The sequence below is a fragment of the Athene noctua genome, chromosome 3 (genome assembly GCF_965140245.1).
Source record: "Athene noctua chromosome 3, bAthNoc1.hap1.1, whole genome shotgun sequence".
NCBI classification, from domain to species: domain Eukaryota; kingdom Metazoa; phylum Chordata; class Aves; order Strigiformes; family Strigidae; genus Athene; species Athene noctua.
Genome location: NC_134039.1, coordinates 65,569,782 through 65,593,367, shown reverse-complemented (window position 1 = coordinate 65,593,367; position 23,586 = coordinate 65,569,782). Strand labels below are relative to the sequence as shown.

The window sequence follows — 23,586 nt, the reverse complement described above, 5'->3', positions numbered from 1 at the left end:
GCAGTCAGAAAACCTATCAAAATATGATCACAGACAGCTGAAAGTTATGCACTTGCACAACTGATGAATACAATATACAGTATGCAAGATTTCTGAATGCAAGCTCAACATCCTGTAACTTTTGTTAAATGACAGTTGGGGCAGAAAGAAGGGGTGAGAAAACCTTTGTTTAATGATTTTTAGATCAAGACTTTCCTGCTGGTGTTCTTCCAGCCTGCCCGCAACTCTAACACTGGAGGTGGAAAATATTTTGAACTCTGAACGTCAAACCACAGCTCAAACATCTGTTAACAACATGGGTATGTATAACTAAAGCATTTACGCAGTACAATCTGTGTATTGTTGAGAGATTAAGCATTGGTTCTGTCACTGTCATGGCTGTTTGAAATCCTTTCTCCAGCTCTTTTGAACTCTTTGAAATTATTCACACCTCACTACAGCAAAGGTGTAACTCATCAAGATCAGGAGCAGGTTTGGAAAGATCCATCTGAATTATGAAGGTGGAAAGGGGAGAGGGCAGGGAGAAAGAGAAGGGACTTTAAATGAAGCAGGAAATAACCTTTTTGTTACCTCTTACTCCCTCCCCGCCCCGTGACATTTAACTTACATAGTGAATGGGCTCTACCTATCCAAACAGATGTTTTTCATTCAAATGTATAAGATTCAAGTCTCTAGTTACACCTTTAGAATTTTAAGTTAGTTAAGAAAATGAAGAATTGCAGAATATTACTACTGGCATAAGTGATTACCCAAGGCATAACGCAGCATCCATCTTTCCTTGCTGTATAAAAGTCACTCCTAGAGCTGATCGCTCCTTCCATATGAATTCTTATCACAATTTATGGTGTAAATAGAAAGGACCAACATATTCTGCTGATGTTAAAACATTCTATTGATTTTACTTTTAATCGCCAAATGTTTTAATTTTATATATATCTCAATTTGTGTAATAAAGTGAACTGGAAAATGAAATGTCACTGCAGATGAGTTTTGTAGTGAATGAAAATGGAAATGCTCTCATGAGGATGTTGATCGGCAAAATGTTAGGTCCTAAGGGCACTGAAATAAACAAACCACAAAAAATTCCCCAAATGTCCTCCTTACGCTACAACTCTTCAACTAAATTAAACAAATGAGCAAACCAGCCAGTAAGTACACTGTGCCTCTGCTCAGGGTAAACATCTTTTAAGACTGGTGAGGGCATCTCCTGATTCTCCTAATTAAATCAAGTGAAGGCATAAGCCTGCTCTAGCTGAGCTGAGCTGCAGAGCAGACAGGCTTTTTCAAGACTGAAGCAGATATTGCAGTGTCTTTGCTCCATCAATCTCCACCAGAGTCCCCAGCTAGCAACCACCCTCCTCTGCTCTTCTCCATGAAAGGTAACCTCCAATAATCTATAATGCAAAAAGAAGTGCCACTGAGTGAGCACACGGTAAGGTTCTCACATGCAGCAGTAAAGCAGAAGTATTACACTCATATAGACAGATCTAAGAGAGGCTACACTTAATGTATGTGCCTTCTTTTTCATTTCTGGAGTCTAATTTTTGCTGTGGTAGCACTCTGAATTCAGTCATTACTTGTTATCGGTATGATCAATGCTAAAAATCCTATACATGCTGTGGAGAGAAAACACAATTCAAGAGTGCTATGTGAAAAAATCTGAACTCTTTGCTCAGGCAACTACATCACTCAGATAGATTAGAGATGATAACCATTCTTGGTTCCATTCAATAATTAACATTTCAAAGGCCTAAAAGGCATGACTACACTAAACAGGAGTATTTCAGAGATTTATGAAATAACTCATTTGATGTTTGCACAGACAAAAACCTACTTGTTGAGTTGGAAAGAGAAGACAAACAGTGCTCCACTTGGATCCCATTTCAGGACAGGAAAATGGAATTTATTCTTACCCTAGAAATCTCTGCTAGATGGGTATTCATGTCTTGGTCACTAACTGGCACCATCTGACGAATACCTTTGTAGTAACTGCAACAGATGAAAACAGACTTTCAATTAGGTGAAATGCACTGTGATATTCTGGTAATTCTGTCTTTCAATTTTGCAATTATTTTAAACGTGCTTCCTAATAATGTAGGAGATGCTCTAGCAGAACAGACCAATGATTCCTTTAGTAATCCTGCCTTCCATCAGTCATTATGACCTTCACAACAGAGGCAAATTGTACCTGATTGTACAGAGCCATACCACAGGAAAGAAATCTATTTATAATTGCAGCTGATGATTATTTCAGGTCTTCAAACTTTTGAAGCCATCAGCTAGCAAGAGTTTTGTCCTGTGGCAGATCTTCCATGGTATTCACAGAATTGCAAATTAGTAATGAATAGGGTCAGAGAGGGAATAGAAGAAATGTGTTTGTGAAAATGTTTTCGGCATTTGATCTCTGCTGAGTTATGGAAGTGCAGTATTGGTTAGACAGATCTTATGGGTAACAACAACCACTGCAGAAAACAGCATCATATTTTCTCCTGAATAAATCTATCCATCTGCCTGCACAGACACAAACACGCACTGGGTCATAACAGCACTCCATTTCAACCCTGCCAACGCCACCACCAAGGGAATGTTTTAACATTCAGGTGTAAAATTTTTAACATCTGACAGTTGACTTTGACTGCTTCAGCATTCGCTTTTCCTCTTACACAGGCTTACAGCTCTAACATCTCTGAATAAACATGAAAAGGGTCTATACTTACTCTTCCACCATTTTCTTATAGTTAGAAATTTCTTTAGCATAAAGTAATTTATTACTCGGAGAATCCTGAAAAATATGTAATAGAGAGAAACTTGGTTGATTTATGAACATCTCTAGAAAACAAGTCAAGAGCTTAAGATCAAGCTTTTATATTTACATGCACTTGAGCTTTACAGATATTAACATTTGTATGCTTATTAACATTGGTGGGATTATTTGTCCTAAAAGGATGAAGCTTTCACCATGGCATTACTGTTGAGTTTTACAAATATATCAATTGAAGATGATACTAAACTATCGGTGGATATGAAATAATCAGTTCTTAAAACTGCTTTTCATAAAAACAGTTGCTATTTTCTTCTTATTATAAATGTCATTTGGCAGACTACACAGTAACACTGACATGTTTACCAACCTCTAAGTGGTGACATACTAACTTCATTATAAAACTAAAAAGCAACTATCAAGTCTGTATCTCCTCAGAGAATGGGTATTGTCTATGAGGATGCCCTTTGTCTTGTCAGGCATGAGTGTAGTCAGGATTTAGAATGCAAATCACTTACTCTGCTTAATTTGTGCTCTGTTCTTGTGCAAGCATCCATGAAAGTCTGTGCAATGACTGACAAGGAAGCATCCACTACTTCATGAACATGAACATCAAAGATGAAATGGGGATTTTTCAGTATGTTTACCCAGAATCTAAGAGGCAGGCTGCAAAGCAAGGAAAAAGGTAAATAACCCTTTTTTACACAAAAAATATTCTACAACAAGCAAATCACATGAAATTAAGTATGGGTTATGCATTTTGATCTCCTCACAATAGCAAAGCTTAATTTTATATTTCAACATTTATACAGGCTATCTGTTGTCTGGTTTCCATGTCTGAAAATCAAGACTTTACATCTCTCACAGAAAAACTCGTATGATAAGAATCTCGAGTGTTTCAAAATAGCAAGAGAAGATGTCTGTGTGGCTAGAGAAACTGAGTAGTATTTTATTAGATTTTGTACTTTGACAGGTAAATCTAGTCCCATTTGCCTCTTGCTTTCCTCTTCCCTGAAGAAAGACAAGTAAAGTGGTAGATCTACCAATGACAACCCCATAGGTAGGCTGGTTTAATTTTGGCAGCTTCTAGGCTTACAGGGAATCCTTTTGATCATATAAACATCTCAATTAAAATGATTCGGAGAATTATAAATGAAATTTACTTTGATTTGTGATAAGAGTTCCAGTACATACCTGGGAATTATACTCTAATTTCTCTGCAATACAAGTATTACTCATACTGTACCTGTTTGTTTTCCAGATGTGAATGGTATCTTCATCTTTGATGTCATGTTTTTCTGCTTGTTCATCAAGAAAGTCAAAGAAGTATTTCACAGCTGGTGGCACCACATGGTTTGAGTTGAGGACGCTATGAAAGAAGTTATCTACAAACTGCTGAAGTGTCCCCTAAAAGCAAATTTTAAAAAATCTATTACATTTGTGTTACAGGCTGAACTTGGTACCATCCTGGAATCTTTTATTTCTATTGACACTAACAGCCCATAATCCAGTTGCAATCACTTCTGGCCTTCATCCTGAGTGCTAAGGGTACTGGATGACAAAAAAAGAGTAACTTCTTAGTGCAGTGGCTTTGCAAACTGCCAACACAGTAAAGACCTTCTAGAGAACAATTTTATGTTCCAGCCTGAAAGATTGCCATGTCACCAACTATTTTATAGTTTGCACAGAAAGGTGTGCTTTCTCCTTGACAGAAGAAGCAGAAACTGGTTGCTAAGTATACAATATATTTACACTTCAGAGTTGTTCACATAAAATAATGGTTAGCCATTTCTAATGGTTTTGAAGCTTCTTACCTCCAGTTTCTCTGACTCCAGAACACTATGCGATTTTTAGAAAGAGATCGGGTGGGAAAAGTACCAGTGAGCATTTGACTTTCTGTTGAAGGGCAAGCACTTGGGTCTCATCAGATACCCAGTCTGGCCCAGCTCCATAAGCTCCACCAAGCCAAAGAAGTGTCCCAGGAGAGCTGTGTGCTTGGTTGGATTCCTGAATCTGCCTGAACCTTAAGAGACTGTCCCCTTGTTTTAGAGATGATCCCACTAGGGCCACATGCAGTTTGTCCCTGCTCAGTTGGTTGACCCTGTGGATACCTTTGAAGGGCTGAATCCTCTCTCACCATCACTCTAGCCTCAGAACAGGTCAGGGACTGAGAAGGCAAGGAGCCCTAAGCCACTCTGTTGTCATCAAGGACACACTGACAGTCCTTAGGTTGCAGGGGTAGTTGTGGTCCCAGCCATAATCTCACCAGCTGTGGATGAGTTAGTAAAGCTCCAGACTAGTAATAATCTATAAACTAGCTATTGGGAATGAAAAAGCAGCAGCTGTAAAGGAGTTGTTAACAGAAGAAAGGGATATAAGGATCTTGCTGGTTCACTGTTCTATCATCTATGCACAGACTTTCCTTCACATCAACTTTCACACTTGGACAAATGGCCTTAGCTGGCCCCAGACCACACTCATTTTCCTGAGGAGCCTTGCTTTAGGGTCATTAAACATATTATTCTAAATTCTTTCTGCAAGGAAGAATGCTTTGCAAAGTTATTTTGCTTGTGATCCATTCTGCAGTATAAGCACTAAAAATACTCTAAAAGGACTATTATTACTTGAAAACATTTTCATTTTTCTAGATTATACTGCAACATTGGTCACACAGAAGAACAGGGAAATATAAGGCTCTGTAGCAGTTTATAAAACATTTGGTTCAAAAGAAAACCCAACCAAATATTATCTAAACAGGTGGCAGAGAGGCTAATATCTGTCTTGCAAGAAAAATCCTTATTTAATGAACACATAATCATGGTTCTCAGCTTTGATCAGGAGTTATATTTTACATCTTTCCCGGTAATGTTCCTCAGGGCATATTAATCCTTTAAAGCCTTGAACACCAGCTTGTATGTACATGACATATACTCAAAATTGCAGCCAAACGCATGAATAATAGTTGCACCATTTTCTTCAGTTGTGTCTCAAAATTTATGGAAGTAAGATGTAACTGTGGCACAGCTGAGCCCTACCTTCACAGAAAGAAGCCTGGTCAGGTAGATTTCTGTAATAGCTTTGGTCCTCTCTTTTTCTTTCACACTGCCCCGCTTTGATTTACCTTCATCTATTTCATCTACTGGCCGGACTAGATGCCAGACCTTATTTTCATCTTCCAGGAGTGCATGCCCTAGAAAAAGCAATGGCAATAATTACTAACAATGATCCACACCCAAAACAGCAACATGAAAATATTTATATACATAAGTGTATCTAAGATCTTTGTTCCCCATCCTTAATATACCTGTCCTCTTGCCAAGAGGATCTAGATTACTCTGTTCCTGTTCAACATATACAACTAAATGTTCAATAATACATAAGCTGAAAAAGCTTGCTTTTGTCAAGAGCAAAGGGAGAGGAAGGAATCACACAATAAGGAAACTCCTGTTTGGTCATGTAAGAATAGTATTTGGATTTTTTCAGGTCCATACACTGAATTACTCTACCCCTTTGTGAATTCTCGAAGACATCAAGTTACAGAAACTCAGCTAGGTCTGACCCACCAGCCACTGCAGAAATGGCAGTAGCCTACTCCAGGTAAAAGGCAAGATATTGTTGTAGCAGCTCTGGTGAATCTGGCCAGTGGCAATTTAAGAATTTATGATCTCAACCTTTTTTGTAGGTATCACCACTACAATTTACATTTTTACCCTAACTGTTGAGTTCAAAGTATGGTATATCAATTCAAACCTGTCTTTATCAGCATTTGACCAGCACTACTTGACTTTGTAGCTGAAAGGAGGAAAAATGCATCCCTTTGATGAGAGGACATGAGTGCAGCAAATTCATAATCCATTATAATAAGTTTTTTAAAAATTTGATTGTCAGTTTTCATAGCTTAAACCAGAGAAAGAGACTCACATCAAGCCCATTACTATATAGCGGAAAGACGAGTAAACACCTGGATGCTAATGACAGCTCATCTGATTACAGTGCCTCGTTACACTGTCTGTGGCTTGGTCATGCATCTTGGTCCCTGAGTTTAGCTCGATGATTGCACAGTGGAATAAAGGGAGTCTGGCATTTCAGCATCAAGTGAATGTTCAGACAAACTCTATGCTTCAGAATCTTTTGTTACAAACAGTTCTAAAAGAGATGATGCATTTGTTTTAACTTGCAATTAATATCCCTGGACAAAAGATACTGTGTCACAAACTTGGTTTCAAATCTCCTGGTTTTGCTTGTTCTTCCTTTAATTTCTGAATTTTTATATCTACTTGTCCCTAAAATCAATGGCATTTTTCCAGTGGAAGTTACTGAATCAGTGTATTTAAAATCAATGATGTCTTAAAAATGTGAAAGTTATTTTTATTCCCATAAAAACTGTGATTCAGCCCTACTGAACAAATTATTTTGCATTACTGCTAAGTCTTATGCTTTAGTACACATATCTAATGTAACTGAATCCCAGTTACAGTGGAAAATATTGGTTTCTAATTGCATGAATTTTGTCCTTTCAAATTTTTGGCCATAGGAGTTTATTAACTAAGTTCCTCAACAGCTACATTAAATTTACCAGCTTGCATGTATGGTCAATATTTTATATCACAAGGGAAAATAACATTTATGTGTAATCTGGCCAAGCTAACACTTCTGCTTGAATCTACTTTATAGATCCTTATGAAAAGCATTAGCTATGCAGTCTTCTGGGGGTTTTATTTCTTTTTAACCAGATAGTGAAAAAAAAAAAATCCCACATTAAATCACATTGTTCTTTGAGAGTCCTTAATTTGACTTGGAAGTTCATGTGAATGAAGCAAGAAAATAAAAGCTATCACTTGATTTTGAAGTAGCTGTGATTTCGTAATTGATACCATTCACAGCAATCATCCAGCACTACAGTAAGAACCTCTGCTAGGCCTGAAGTCTGGAATTCCTATTGCAATGCCTGTTATTTACTTCTGTAAATTAATAGATCAAATCATGCAGTTAGAGCAGAGACTATTTTCCCGCCTTACATCAGTTGCTTGGTACACTTCAGCTTCCTCCTTTGACTCAAATGAATTTATCCTCTCTTTGCCCTCCTGATTGTACAGAGCCCAGTTTAACTTTGGAGAGAAGAGAAACAACCAAATTACTGGCTCTTATGGGCAGCTTAATTTGGCCTGTTTGTTTAGCGACACCGGAATTGGTGTCCTGGTTTCGGCTGGGCTACTAATTGGCTGCTAGTGAAATAGTAGTTACTTCTTAGCAAAGTAGGAAGTGAAGAAAATAACAGATAGGGGAAAACCCCTCCTTTTTTATTGCAATAGCCACATTATGCATCAAATCATAAGCGGGATGAAGACTGTGCCCGCTGGGTCAAATGCTGCCCCCCGAACTCTTTGTCTTGGCCCTTAGGCATTCTTTGGCTCATAGAAAATAACACTGGGGGGGGGTTAAAGCCAAATATTGACTGCACTAATTATAGTGGTATGAAACATGACGTAAACGTGATGGAGGCAAGTGAGACGGTCACAGGCAATGCAGCCCCTTTCCCCTTGTGTGGCCTGCAGCAAATCAGCTTCCTTCCAGTCACCTCCCCCGCTGTGAATACCCTGCTCCATGGAGGTGAGGGAAGGGCTGCCCTACATGGATCTGCTAATCAGTTTTTCTGGTCTGCAACCTTCTATTTTTATTCAGAATTAAAAAAAGAAAAAAACCAAAACCCCAGAGAAAAACTCCAGAATAACAGAGTGTGTTGTTTTGGCTTGTAGTTCAGTACAGAAATACTAGCATGAAATCATTGAAACAATTCTCCATCTTGATACAAATTAGTAATTGCATTTATTATCTCCAGAAGCAAAAGATGATGCATTTAATTTGTCACAACCTCCAGCTTCTAGTGTCTTCCTGTTAGAAGCTGTGAATCAAAAGCAGCATGGAAGCAATGCCAGGCTTTAGAGCAACATCTCTGAACATGGTTTTACATCTTCGTTCTGAGCAAAGCCTAGTACTTTGGCAGACAGTCAATGGCTTCAGCTGACACTTCTCAATGCAAAAGGTGCAAGTTAATGAGAGACTGAATAAAAGGAAAAACCACTTTGTCACAAGCCTCATTCATAGAGCTGGGATAGGATTTCTATTTATTCCAACCCTGTAAATCCCTGTATCATATAAATGTGTATGTGTGGAAGGGGAAGCCTCTGATCCTCTCCTCTCCCTTTTATACACATAGTGTCTCACAAATCACTGTCACTGCAGGCTGTCCCTTTGCACTAGCTTTGTAACATAGCTTTTCAAAAGAACAAGTTTGCACCAGATAGCTCTGAGGACCCTTTGGCACTAAAGAAACTGGGCTAGCCTAGCACAAAACATTTGTCTTCCCAAATTTGCACACTACTACTATGGTGCAAGACAAGGTGTGGAGAAGAAACATGGTGGAAGTTGTCTTCACTCCATACTTCAGGATTTGAATTCTCTCTGCAGATTTTTCTCTTGTGTGACAGCAGTGTCCTCAGAAGTCTTTTACAATTTAGAATGCCACACATATAACTAAGGAATTAATCTTGGAGTACAGATCATATATGTTCAATGAGCTTCATCATACTGATTCACAGCTAAAGATGTAATTGTAGAGAAGGAGGAAAGAAAAAAAAACCAACACAACAAGAAAAGGAAACCACATAGTCTGGTCCTCTACTGCTTGCCACAAGGATAAAGAGGTGTGGAGGATGAAGACTGGGAGCCCAGAACAGGAGACTGAACACTCCTCTGTGTTAAGAAAGGAAAGCAAGCTAAGGACACCAACAGGCTCCATTCATGTTCCACTCCACTTCTTCAGAATGAAGACAACTACCACCTCAGCAGTTATTTCAGCAATCAGTGCAACCAAACTGAACAGGGGCTAGGAACTCAGCTCCTCACCTGGCTGCACTTGACTGTGCTCTATATTAAACTGGATGTTTTTTTAAGTTAACGTGCTGGGTTGGCACCTGCTGTGACAGAGTAGTCACCACTTGGCCAACTATGACAGGTACTTCCAGTAAAGGGGTGAGGGGACAGCAGCAGAAGTGTAGTCATCACCATTAGAAGACCCTTCAAGGATGCTTGAAAAAGTCTCAACAGAAAGCATCCAGGAGGACAGAGCAAAAAGTAAACAGCAAGTAATTCTGCCTGTCCTCATTTCCTGGCCAACACTCAACACAAATGAAATGGAAGTCTGCACATTTTTGTTAAATAGCAATATACGTCAGAGCTATCAGCTGAGACCCGTCTTCTTGAAAAATGTACACTTCTGGCATATTATTTCCAATGTTTGAAATAATTGCCCTTGAAACCTATTAAATCCAAGATCAGTAAATCTGTTTGAAGGAATGAAACTCTTAGGTGAAGCAATGGCTTTTGCAATCAGTGCTAGACAGAAAAGCCTATCAAATGAGTTCACAGAAGGAAGAATGATCTCAACAATTATTGTTCCATAAATCTAACTTCAACCTCACGTAAAATAACTGAACATAATGATAAAAACCCCAGAGAAACCGAACATCTTAACTGTAAAGGAAACACATGTGACAAAGAACATAAATTTACAAGTAAATATTTCCATAAAAATCTGAATGCATTTTAGGCTGTAATGAGTATTGTGTCTCAAGAGGTTTTGAGATAAAGGAGATTGGTCTAGACAGAATACTAACATGTAGAAGTAAAAGCTTTAAAAGACAGGTTGCAAGCTAACAGGTTGTCTTCTGTGTTGAGAAGTCCAGCATTCTTGCAGCAGACAGCAATACAAGAATTATGCAACAGCTGCATTAGAGATGTGAGAAGAAACATTACAAGGAAATTCCTGATGCTAATTTACAGTGGATTGCAAACCTCAAAAAGAACAAAGAAATTGTGGAAAATGCTGCATCTAAAGAGATAACATGTGTAGAATGAACAAAGCCAACCAATAAAACTGAGACAAAACCAAGCTAGCATAGCTGGTGAAATATCACTCAAAGAGAGGGAGACAAAATATGAATGTACAGAGATGAGTTTGCAAGGCAACATAGTTGTAAGAAATGCAATAAAAAAATTGCATCAGATCCACTATGTCACAAGAGAGGGGAGCTGGTCTCTGCTGTGGTTCATCGAGAACGTATCATTCAATTCTCAGTCTAATAAGGGGAAGAAATTTGGAAAGTAAGTAAAGGAAGAAGGAAGGAGAAACAGATAAAGCTTAGGAAAGATGAAACATAAGGTTTGACTATAGAGGTACTGGGACTAAGAAACAAAATCTGCAAGGAAATGTTTGCTAAGAGTGTTTTCTATTAATCCAGGGCATAGACTCACAGCAATTATGATTAAGGCCCCATCATTTAGGGCTTTTATAGTCAAAACAAAGAAAACCATTGCAAGTGTACAGTGGGCAACACACAGCAAACAAGACCCATGTAGTCTGGTGGGGAATATCTAGCTCCACAGACATGCTTGATAAACAAGATCAAGACAGCAGTGTCACTCTCTTTGTGTGGGTTTTGACTTCTGATCATTTTGGGAGGCAGGGAAGCCACAGGATACTTACTTTCCCCTGGGACATCTTGCTGATTATCCTCTGGCTGCTGGGAAATTCCCATTTTCGATAAGATAAGTGTGGCACCATCTCGGACCTTTGAAAATACAAACACAGGGATGTTACTTGAAAGAAGTATGCACTTACTGAACCTCTTTCTTAAAACCTAAACTGCGGTTTCTGTAATCTTTTGCAGGGTATCTATACCTATGATTAATGCTGTCCCTCAAAGGCTCCTTGGGCAACTGTCTCTGCAATTCAGGACAGACTCCCTCCCCCTCCTTTAATAATAGACTAACACCTCCTCTGAGATTACTGAAAATGTTAGAAACATTTCCAAGACTTAAGTGGTTCCTCAATCTGATGTGGGTGCCCTTTGTACAAAAATGGGGTTTATCATGAAGAATCAGACCTGTCTGTTTTCTGAAGGAAAATTAACTTACTTCTATCTTTCCTATTCAGGATATTTGTTGTTAGAAAGCAATAAATAGAATACAAAGGGAAGATAAATGGATTGCAAGTGCTTGGTAGAGTGCACAGTATGAAACCTAAAGCAGACAGTATAAAACCGTCAGTGTCTGCTCTCCTGAATGGGCTGCTGAACAAACCAGACCAACCCAAAAGTCTATTTAGCAGCAGAGCAAGGACAAAGACAATTCTCAAGGGTAGGAAGTGGTAGAGAAGATATGAATACAAGACCTAGCAAAAGAAGCTTTTGAATGTTCAAAGGGAAATTTGGATTTAGACACTGCAATGATGAGGAAACCAATGTGCTGGCATTTAGGTGATGTGATTTTGGTAAGATGTTTTGGCAATATGTATAGACCTGGCCTTTCATGCTCCCAAGCTTTTACTGCCTAGACCCAGAGCTAGGATTTTTTTTTTTAATTCTTTATGTAGCCCAGAAATTTCTCTAAAAACAAATGAAGATTTTTATTTATTACTAGAGAATGGTTAACAGATGCGAACAACTGCTCTGAAACCTCCTTACATTATAATGCATTAGTGTGTTGATACGTTTCCATCTGCCATCTCTTTGGGATGTTAAATCCAAGTCTGAGAGGATCTGTGCAGTAGAACCTGGACGCCACTCTAAAGGGTAAATAAAACGAGAAAAAAAACAGCTTTTAATCATGTGCAAAAATAACTACTCCAAGAATGTTTAAGTTTAGACACCCACTGACACACTGTGGAACATTAAAAGAAGTAATTTGGCACATGCCATGATTATGTGGTTTTTTAATGCTTAATAATTTGGTCTTTATTACAGAAGTTTGCATGAACTGTTCCTAACCATGCACATGACTTCTGATTATTATTCACAGAAAGTTAATTTCCTTTGCATAGAATACTATAAATATATATAATAAGAAATTACAGTCCAAATAAGAAATAAGTCCAAAATAGAGCAGGACTTTGTACAGAACAGAAAAGGCATTTTCTGGGAATTTACTAGGATTTTCTGAAGAGCAAGAACTGCATCCCCTACTTTCAGATTAAGGCAGTAATGAAGATACAACAAAACTATTAATTGGAGCTTTTATTATGAGATTATTAGGCCTTTTAAACTACGTCAAATTATTTTTCTCAAGAAGAGAACAGCAATTTTGAAAGCCTTCAAGGAAGATGATATTCAGAGGCTGGGTGTCTCATCATCTCCTAAAAGTGCAGCTCCTGAAACTTATAATTCATTTGAATAACCATCATAAAAGCAAGTCAAATTCAGTACCAGTTTCTGAAATGGCATCATTACTTCTCCATCAGTTAATTGTCCATGCTGTCATTATCACATTAATTAGTACCTGAGATACTGACTCTGTCAGACATGAATACATTTGTATTAATAGTCATTAACAGGCTCTTTGCACACTAATGACAGTACACCAAAACTTTAAGTCAGGAAAAAGAACTGTAAGAAATCATTAATTTTCAATGCATATTAGGATTGCTGTAAAATGCTGTATTCCTGCATCTAGCTGAATGAATTCAACTTTTCTTTTTTTTTTTTTTTTAAACAAACAAACAAACAAAGAAACAGTAAATTGATTTTATAGACTTTTTTTTTGAAAATACAAAATCACACAACATATTTCACCTGCTCAATATAGTATCACAAGTAGCTACCTACCAAGAACTACACTCTCAGCTTTTGGCCACTGAGAACATGGCAGATTTCGATAGACTTGGTCTATTATCTTTTCCTTTACTTGTGATATAGTATCACAGTTCAGCACTTTCACAGGTATGGAATCAGTTCCTCCATCTTGTACATATACATTTACTGTCTGTAAAAAACACAATGTACATGGTTATTAAGACAAATCAGCACTGAATTCCCTCTGTATCTTTTTCTGGGCAATTTAAATGCAAACAATACCTAAAATTCACAGTGCAATGATTATTGTACAGCAGCACATATTTACAATGGGAATATGGATTATGTGAAGGATCCTTTGCTGTTATGTAGCCAACCGGCTATCATAAATTCCAGCTAATTCCTCCCACTATGACAAAACAGAAAAGATGCAGAATAGATTTATTCATGCCTAATATACTACTGTTATTAAGCCTTGGGAATTTATTAAAGGGGAACACACATGAACAAAGCAGCTGGACCACTGACTAGTTACATGCTTCTCATATAACCTGATAACCTGGAATACAGAAAAGCACAAGTGATGCAGTGCCCTAATGTAATGAGCTCCTAATAAGCATTTGAGCTGCCCTTTGCTGAACTCCTAGAATATTGTGTGCTCTTGCCTTCCTTTATGCTGTTTTCATGGTTGTGGTTCTACTTCTCAAGTTGAGGAGACCAGGTCTGTACATATGGTGATTTAACATGTCTCAACTGATGAGCAGTGACTTGTTCAGCTCCCATAACTTTATCTCCTGTGACCAGCTGTTCATTATATATATACATACAAATACACACACATAGATATATGTATATATAAAAGCTGTTTATATAATCTCTGGTGTCTGAAGACTTCATTTACAGCTTAACATTGTCACAATAACTCTAATTTAAACTCCAGGAAATATACCTAAATAGTTTATGCTAGTTCTAAAATATTACTGTTTTCTGATAGCACTGACACTTTTTTTTAAAATGTTAAAGGGAATTTCTTGAAAGCCTGCAATGTGCTGAATCTAGAGTGATTTTTTTAAAAGTAGCTTCATTATATGGGTCAGTTTTAATGCAGACAAATGCAAATGAGAAAATGATGTCCCAGAAACCTCCCCAGGAGGAGAAAACCCACCAAAATCAAATAAATGTTATGAAAAGCCTCTTTCTTCCACTAGCTGAATCAGTACAACAGCTCAGAGCCCTTGTGAATCTTTCGACACTCAGGTAGCTTTGGAGGCCAGGCATATCTGAAGCATTGCAGCTCTCAGACACATACAGTCCTGCCAACCATAATGCCTGAATTTATCATCTCAAACCTCAGAAATAAACTTGCATGGCTGGTATTTTTAAACAGCGAAGAAAAGCTGCACCATACGGCAGTCAAATTAAACATGATTGTGCTGTCCCTTGACAGAACTCTCAAACTAATCATGAGATTTCACCTTCCTTTTCCTATTAGCTTTATGGTAATTAGACATGATTTTGCTGCTGGTTCAGTATGCAGTATGTCAGTGTAACCAGTGATGCAAAACAGATTCATCTTTTAAATAAGAACAATTAGAGAGCAGACAACTGCTCTATACAGTACTTTCCCACCATGTCTCACTTTCAGGCAGAAGTGAACAAATTAACTCATGCTTTAACCTACCTTGGTGCACAAATACTGCCTAACTGTTCACAGTTACCACAACAATTTCATCATCATGCCAAAGATTCCAATAATTTATAGCAATAGTAACCCCCCTCCATAATCTTTCATCACACATATATACATATACACATACATCTCATCATCTTCAAGCATGCACAGACATAAAATCTTTGTTTGATAGGAAATCTGCAAATCTGGACCAAATACTACTACTGTACAACATTATAATGTCTAGCATTTAGCTAGTATGCTTGTTGTGCCCACATCTGACTGCATACACAATTTTTTTGCTTTCACACTGCATTCATTTAGCTTAATTGCAGGCATTGGCTTTTTTTGAGAAAAGAAACAGACTGAATAAAGAATTATTGCCATTAAGTCTTACATGATGTAAACTGCAAGTAAATTTTGTTCTCTGTACATAAGAGAAAATATAACCATCATTGCCAGTCAGTGTGGTTTCTATGGGTGGCACTTTCAGCTAAGATATGATGACAACTCAACTAATGCCCAAAATATCAATTTGAACTTAAAATATATCTTCTTGCTCAGCACACCCTTTTCCTCCAGGCAGTCTAGGTCACAGTCTAGTGATTCTGTGAGTGAAAGTCATACAGCAATCTCCTCACATCAGCCCTCCCATCAACATCCCTTCAGAATACACAAAATGGTGATTTTTTTTTTTTTTTACCAGGACTTAATAAAGATTTTATTGTTTCTCTTTCCACACTGCAGATATGTCACTGCATCTTTGTCAGCTGGAGACAACCACAAATGGCTCCTAACATGTCAATAAAAGAGAAATCAGAGAGGGAAAAAAAAATCTTGTGTTGGTCTTTGATGGACAGTCTGTGCATCTTTGATATTCATTACACTGTACCCTGAAGAAAACCAGAAAGCCTGTCAGAAAGAGTAAAACTAGAATTTAGGCTCCCTAAACAGCTAAAGGGTGGGCTGCTTCAATTTTCCAAAAAGACAGTGAATCCGTGTCCTGGGGTCTGATTGAAAAAGTGGTGGAAATTTGTGGCAGTGAACAGAATTAAGTCAAAGCAGAATTCATAATAGAACTGGACCATGGCACTGCTGATCAGATTCAGGAGGTGGTGGAGTTCAGATGAGGAATTCCTAGGGCAGGGATGTCCACTTCATCCCACTTGAATCATCTAACATGCCTGTAGAGGCAGCTTCCCCTCACCACTGCAGGGAATTATTTCCTTAGGAGGACATGAAACCCCTTTCAATGCCAGTTGGGCTGTCCATGTTCAGGAGAGTTTGACTCACACAGGAACAACTGCAGAAATAGGTCCATAAAGTGTTTTGGAGATTGCAGAGCCATCTCACAGGACTGTAGAGGAGCTCATCCTGGTATACTAATAAAATGATATCTAAAATGATGTTTGATATGTTGACAAGCAGCAATCACAAGGGAGAAAGACAACTCAAAGTTTAAACATAATGTTAGTGCAAGAATTCTGCAAAAATCAATTGCCAGTTAATTTAGATGGGAAAAGGGAAGGAGCCAAACACCCTGACTACTGTTCAGACAGAATTTGAAAATTATTAAAGGGATTTACTGAAATTCCGTAGTGGCAGGTCTTGGATTTAACACTTAGAAGATACTTTAAAATTCTGTTTTCCTGCTTGAAGACTTTTTTTGGTCAAACTATCTACAGTCTTCCCATGACCAGAATTTCTATGCAGATCACAGTAGTCCAGAAAAGTATGTACAGACTGAACACTACAGAACTAAAAAAAAAAAATTAAAATAATAATTTTGTAATATATTAATCATGCTCTGCTTACCAACTGTGTATACTCTACATCATCTCCCAGTAAGCCTGTGTCATTCAATGTATACTTAGCTTTCTTCAGTACAGCATCCACTGGGCCTTTTTCTACCTGATGTTTGATAGCCTTGAACAACTTATAAAGCGGTTCCCCAGCATTGTCCTATTTAAAGGAAAGGAAATGAAATAAAGCAAAACCAAAAGATAGACTCAATGCAGCATGTTCAAGTATTATTGATAAAAAAACCCCATAGGAAACAGACTTAACTCTTACCTTGAGGTACTGATATAAACAAATGGACATCCAGTTAGACAACATTCTCTCAACAACCGTTTCAGATCTGAAAAAAAAACAACCCCGAGTATGGTAAGGGTACTTAATGACAAAGTTTTAAAGAAAAACATTGCTTGCTTGAAATATAATATTTTTACATGCCTAACTGCATGCACTCTCCTAATGCAATGATTTCCCTGTAGAGTCTTGAGAGAACGTACTTGCTTTAGGATAAGTGCTTTGTATTGCTCATCATTCCTGGGTACCTTCAGCTCACTACTGAAAAGCACACATTCTTTATGCAAAATCTTAAATTGGGTCTATGCTGTAAGAGCTAAAAAATTAACCCAGTTGTGCAGTTACTGGGACATAATCTACAGATTACAAAGCTACAACATACACAGAGAGAGGTCTTTTGCAATTTATTTGGGATAACAACGGGGTTAAAAACACTAAAGCAAGCCCTCACTGAATGCACAATGCAAGCTGATTATGTGTGCTCGTTATGGAGATGATGTGTGGTATAAACGCTAGATCATTTGGAATAAAATTAGATTAAAAATTAAATGTTCGGTATTGTATTTCGAAGTCAGGTAGATGTTTCAGTAATCTTGATGCACATTCTACACTACACTATTTGAATATGGCAATCTGTTTTCAGCAGTCCTGCCTGTGGCTTCCACAGCTATTCCTGGTGAGCTTGTCTTTCTAATATGCTTGGGCCAGGCTAATTCTGACTTTCATAGATAGTTGGCATTTTAATACAGTCGCATTGCAAAAGAAATACATTTACAGAAAACCAGAGAACTACAGAAAACATGACAATCATTCAAACCTTCTTAGCATCAACTTTGGGTTTTTGGCCACAACATACTGCTCCATCAATTCTAAGAACAGTGTCCTCATGATGTCAGTATAGTATTCTAGTTTTCCATGTAAAGCAACTGTCAGTAAAGATGCAAAATACACTTTAGCTCGAGCAGAGAACTCCCTTTGGTTTTCCAGTGTGTGAATAAACTGAAACAGAAAACAATGTAAAATCAAGTCAGATGACAGTTTTCTGAAGAACACCAACACTTGTCTGCACTAAGAAGACCAGCAATTTTATTTTAATATTAATTTCTGAAGCACAGAATGGAAAAGTTTTCAGAAGTTTGAAAAAAATACTGATAAGAAATTGTTGCCAATAATTTGTTTTTAGATACACACAGTGTACTGGACTAACCCAAGGAATGCTTATATACTTTAACTGAAGCCTTATCTAAAAAGGATGCTGTAATTATATGTAAAAAGGTGTTCTGTGACAATTTTCTAAAAGAGAAAATCAACTCCTCTCTCCTCCAAATTCCCAGTCCTTTCACATCAAATTACAAAGACACTAATCTAAGTACACGTGGGAATGTGCTCTCATTTGCCAGAAACTGTAATGCTACCATTAACTAGCTCAGCACTGGAACCTCATTTAAAAAAGGAGAAAAAGTTAGAAGCCTAAATCTATATTTAGGTGTCTGACAATCAGCCTCAGTATTTGCGAGTGAGCAATTAGAAGTCTCTTCAGAGCTGCTGTGAGCACTCATCAGTCTTGATGAATAAGCCACTTGAGGAGCCTCTGCCTCTCTGGGACAGAGATCCAGCAGATGGCTGCCTGCAGGTGACTTCTGTGATGAACCAGGATAGAATCAGCACTCTCTGATCATGTTTCTTGAAAGGCTAAACCAAACTTGTAACAACAGTTTTTATGCCAGTTTGGGTAATATCTGTTTTCCTACACCCACTGCAATGTTGACTAACTCCATACTACGTGATCTGGCACAGAAATACGATCTGGCCTCTCCGCCCACCAGGAAGCTCTCGCTGGGATGCCACATTATCTGCAGCAGTTACTGTGGAACCAGAACCAAAATCACTTATTTTTAGTATTTTTGGTTCAGTTGTGCTTGCAAACCTACTGTCTTGCACACACAGGTATGCCTAGCTAAGGAGACAAGGTGAATCTACTTCCGTACTCACATTAATAAGAAATGATTTGCTATTGAGGAGGTTGGAGAACTGGTTCAAAGCCTGCTCCACAGTCTGTCGCCTGGCCTCAGGAATATCCAGCTTCCCTGTAATCATCACATCTTTTTCCCCATCTTTGGAGGGCAAGAAGAAGACTCTGTCTGTGTAGGTTTTGTAGTCCAGTACTGGGATTCCAGCTTCATTGATATCATTTGTCTGATCCTCCATCTCTATCATTAGATCTGGAATATGCAATACAGTTTAAAGGTTCATTTAAAAAAAGCCTGCAGCTTTTTTAGGCAACACAATCTCTTTAGGTGCCTTGTAATAGAGACAAAGCAACTCAACACCAAAAACTCTATTTCATTTAATGTTTTCTCTTGCTATTTTTACCAATTACCCTGTTAACTATGACTGCAGATAATCCTACAGTGACATGAGGATAACTGCCTTTAGCACAGATGGTTTCCTTCTTGCTACCTATCCAAAAAAGGGCCTTAACGGACATCTGGGTGAATTCATATATATGAATGTAGGATTGTAGCACAGAGCCAAAAAAATGACACCACAATATTGTTTTCTTATTTTTTTTGTTTCTTTTTTAAAAATGCACATTCTATTCGCTTTGAGTCTATATTGTAATAGAAGTTCTTTTAAAAAACACATAGTAATCAAGGAAAGAAAACTTTAAAGTGTAAAGCATGCTAATTTAATTGAAAAGAAGGGGATATCAGGAGTCAAGAAGGTTAAATCATTGAAATTGATGGAAACATTTCTGTGGGACTCAAAAGCTCTGAAGTACTTAAAAGGGACAACAGTTAGGGAATCATCCTTTGGAGCAGCTATTCTACCTGAAGGCTTTCCAATTACCCAGTATTGCTGATTGACTAGAATACCATGTTAATTAATATAGTGACCTACTGTCTCAGCAGTGTCATTGCTTTTATTCATTCATTTACCTCTTTGTTTTATAGCATTCAGCAAAGCTGAGGGAGAAAGCATCTTGTGGCTTCCAGCTTTGTTGTATTTGTACTTCCTCCCTGATGTCCCTTTCCTCTGCTATGTTTGGTTCCATGTATTTTAGACTGTCTGCACTTCATGCTATTGACATTAGAGTTTCACAGTGTGGATCCAGAATGCATTCTGACTTCAGTGTTTCATTTTACTGTCAGCTAAGGTGGATGCAGTTTAGGAACTGGATTACTCCTTGGATGTGCATTCTACTTCCCCCGTTTGTGCTTGGTGGAACCTTCAACCCAACATGCAGCAGGAGTCTGTAGCCCTCTACTAGGAGTGTCAGCAAGAGAAAGACACCTTTCTCCTTTCAGATATGAGTCTGAAGTCGCATGGGAAAGGTGGTAAGAGGGAGAGTTGTTACACTTAATCGATCCTCTCACAGTTCAAAATGCAGTTTGAAATGAAGACCATTTATGAATAGCTCTTGATTCAAACATTTGCTTCTGATTTGTGTCCAGAACCTGGAAGAAGTCAGTTTTCCAGAAAAAGCAAGCTGGTACAAGAAAAGAACATGCTGTCCCAGAAATGCCAGAAAAACAAGACTAGGAGAGGCTTCCAGCATGGCCGAAATCTTTGAGATAGCCTGAGCTTCTTAAATTAGTTTCAAACTCCAACCTGAAATTGTCATTTAATTCAATCATGATTTTTAGCCACTATCAATATGAAATAATCTACTTCTCTTCAGAAATAAAACATGCAGGGTTTTTTTAGTAGAGATTATTTCAACGTGACCCAACAGCAAGTATAATTCAGAAAATGCGGTGACATTTCATGGTAATCATTTAGGCCAGTATTTGCAATGTTTGCACTCAGATGCCTAATTTAGGCACTGCAATGAGTATTTCAACATGTAGAAATGCTGAGCCTTCACACCTCCCGCTGCCTTCCCTGGGATGATGTCTCTACATTTACACAGAACAATTAGCTAGCTTCTCAAATCAAGCTTAAGGTTTTCCCACGATAAACAGAGCAAAATGCTATTTCTCTCCTGTGAGCTTGCCAAATTATCCCTTTGTATGCTGATTCCTGCAAAGAAATTTTGCAGTTCTGATAACAGTTTTTAATGTGCATACTTGGCACATACAGCCATTGTCCCAAATACTAAGTGCATGGTTAGTCACTACAAAATATTCTTACTTCTGTATCAATGGCCACTCACATTAATGACTGTATGTAGCCCCAATCTCAACTAGTTTCTATTTCCCAGTTGCTAACTCTATGCTTCCTTTAGACTAAAACTATCCATTTCCTTTAATACCCTCAGCTCCCTATTTTAATTTATTTATGGCTTTCATATATAATAACAAAATATCTGCTGTATGTCAATGTCAGTAATCAAGACTACTAAGATCTACTGATTATTCATTCCCGGAAGAGTTTTAGCAAGCTAGCACCATTGCTCCAGCTAATCTTCTGATTGCTGAAGAGGACCCACAGAAGGGCAAATATCTGTCATACCTGTGAACTCCTTTTTGCACCGGTCTCTGACACTCTCCTCCAGGCCTTCAAGTTGTGATTTAATTTTTTCATACTCTCGTTCTGCTTGTTGGCTCTTGCGTCTTTACAGAATAGAGGTAAGATTTGTAAGAAGTTAAAAACTGCAGAAGTAAATACTTTGCAACAACTCTGAGTGGGAAGCCAAAGGACTGGAGGACATTTTCTGAGTCTGAATACTTTTTAAACACTGGCAGTAGAAAGAGAATGGAGAAGGAGAAGAGCAACAGTGGACCAAGTCTTTCATTCCTTGTAAATCAAACTGGCACAATCATGGGCCTGCTGCTTCACAGCACACTTGGGCCAGCAATTTAAAATCCAATAAGCAGTAGCTACAAATGCTTTCAGTCACATATTACATACAGAAACTCATTTTGTATGTACAGAACAAAGACTGCTTGCAACATGGCCTGCACTGGCTCTGAGCCACCCAGGAGTGTGTCTAGGACTGAACTGAGAAGGTTGAAGAAGGTCCATAAGATCATCAGTGCTGTACAGCACATATTTCAGCATTGCTTCAGCTATACTGATATGCACCATAAGAGTAAAATCCACCTCCTCCTGAGGGACAATATGAGGCCCTCATTACTAACCTTAAAACTCAGCTACGTAGGTCTTAAGTGAAATAAAGACATTGTTCTGACCCTTTGTGAAGCATGAATTTCACCATTAGTCATGAAATTTGTGTGTAGGTAACACTTATCTCAGCTGGAAAGGCCAAAATGACCCTTCAGCCAAATCCCTCCAGCTCAGACCTACAGTGCTGACTGAGGCAGCATAAACGCTGATGGATATGTATACAGAATAAGTTGTCTCCTTCACAAGAGGCACTTTAGCTGCCATTTCAAGAATATACGCGTGCAACTCAGTCTGCAATTGTGCACTTGGCAAACCTGGGACCAACTGTGCTTATGTATAAAGTATGAACTGGGCTGACTGACACCGAGGAATTTGGTATGTGTGAGAGGAATAAATTGGTGCTTATATACATTTATATCTGTAACTGCCTTTTTAAACTGCAGTTCATAAAAAAGATCAAGATCATTTCTGTAGACTGAGCTGAAAACAATTAGGTAGTACCTTGAAAGCTTTAGGACAGCAAAACCACCTAATTAAAGGAACTTACCTGTAACATATGATAGAAGTGACGATGATTGCTATCATAGGAATAAGTACCAGTGGCAAGATAAGATTCAGTGGGATGTCACTCACACGTGTATCATATTCCACCCTTCCAAGGATCCATTCTCGGAGTCCAAATTTCACCTAATTAGATAAGCACAGACATTTGTCTCAAAAAAGTGCTCAGTTGCATTCTAAAGTCTTCGTAATTCTCACTAAGTGAATTACTAGCTCAAACTGACAAACAAAGGAAACATTTCTGAATATTTAATACTGAATTTAGGTCACTAGCACTTTACTACATGAAGTAATTCTATTTTGCTTAGCAGAGGAAGAAAAATCCCTAGCCTGTCTAGCTACAATTTTACATTCCTATGTAATGAAGGTAGAAGGCATTTGGCAGCTTGGGACTGCTCTTTACATGTGACATCTTCTGGACAGCAGGCAGAAGCTGGAGGAAGAAAGAACTGCAAGGAGTTTCTTCATGGTACTACAACAACTTGAAGAACAAATTACTTCAGTTAAGCAGCACTGTATCCATGTCACACACGATATTAAATTCTATTGAAATGGTAACCTACAATAAATTCAGGAAGGTTATTGATGGTATCTCTCTTCTGCCGTTTCTTTGGTTGAGGCTGTACTTCTGGTGGCTCACAATATAAGTCCGTTTCAGTTAGTGTTTTTATGTTGCAAGGCTCGTCACCCACAAAAGCCTGGGCCTCATCTATTGTCATGGCTTTGTTCAGGTTACTGCCCTAGACAGAAAATACAAGGCTAAGTCATCATCACAAAGTCTTGGGAGACAAGAAGTCCTGAGT

The 23,586-nt window shown here is 38.2% G+C and overlaps 1 protein-coding gene across 5 annotated transcripts in view; it reads right to left on the bottom strand.

The window, feature by feature from the left end:
• PLXNB2 (plexin B2) overlaps positions 1-23,586 on the bottom strand; it is a 263,745-nt gene that overhangs the window by 4,907 nt on the left and 235,252 nt on the right. For all 5 annotated transcript variants that reach the window (XM_074903216.1, XM_074903214.1, XM_074903218.1 and 2 more), the window contains 15 exons: positions 23,347-23,523; positions 22,770-22,909; positions 21,608-21,708; positions 19,145-19,374; positions 17,970-18,151; positions 17,135-17,201; positions 16,877-17,023; positions 13,423-13,579; positions 12,286-12,386; positions 11,307-11,391; positions 5,797-5,951; positions 4,008-4,168; positions 3,280-3,427; positions 2,718-2,782; positions 1,914-1,989 (listed from right to left, as the gene is read on the bottom strand). In XM_074903216.1, coding sequence (XP_074759317.1) covers positions 1,914-1,989; positions 2,718-2,782; positions 3,280-3,427; positions 4,008-4,168; positions 5,797-5,951; positions 11,307-11,391; positions 12,286-12,386; positions 13,423-13,579; positions 16,877-17,023; positions 17,135-17,201; positions 17,970-18,151; positions 19,145-19,374; positions 21,608-21,708; positions 22,770-22,909; positions 23,347-23,523 — 1,992 coding nt within the window. The remainder of the gene's footprint in view (positions 1-1,913; positions 1,990-2,717; positions 2,783-3,279; positions 3,428-4,007; positions 4,169-5,796; positions 5,952-11,306; positions 11,392-12,285; positions 12,387-13,422; positions 13,580-16,876; positions 17,024-17,134; positions 17,202-17,969; positions 18,152-19,144; positions 19,375-21,607; positions 21,709-22,769; positions 22,910-23,346; positions 23,524-23,586) is intronic.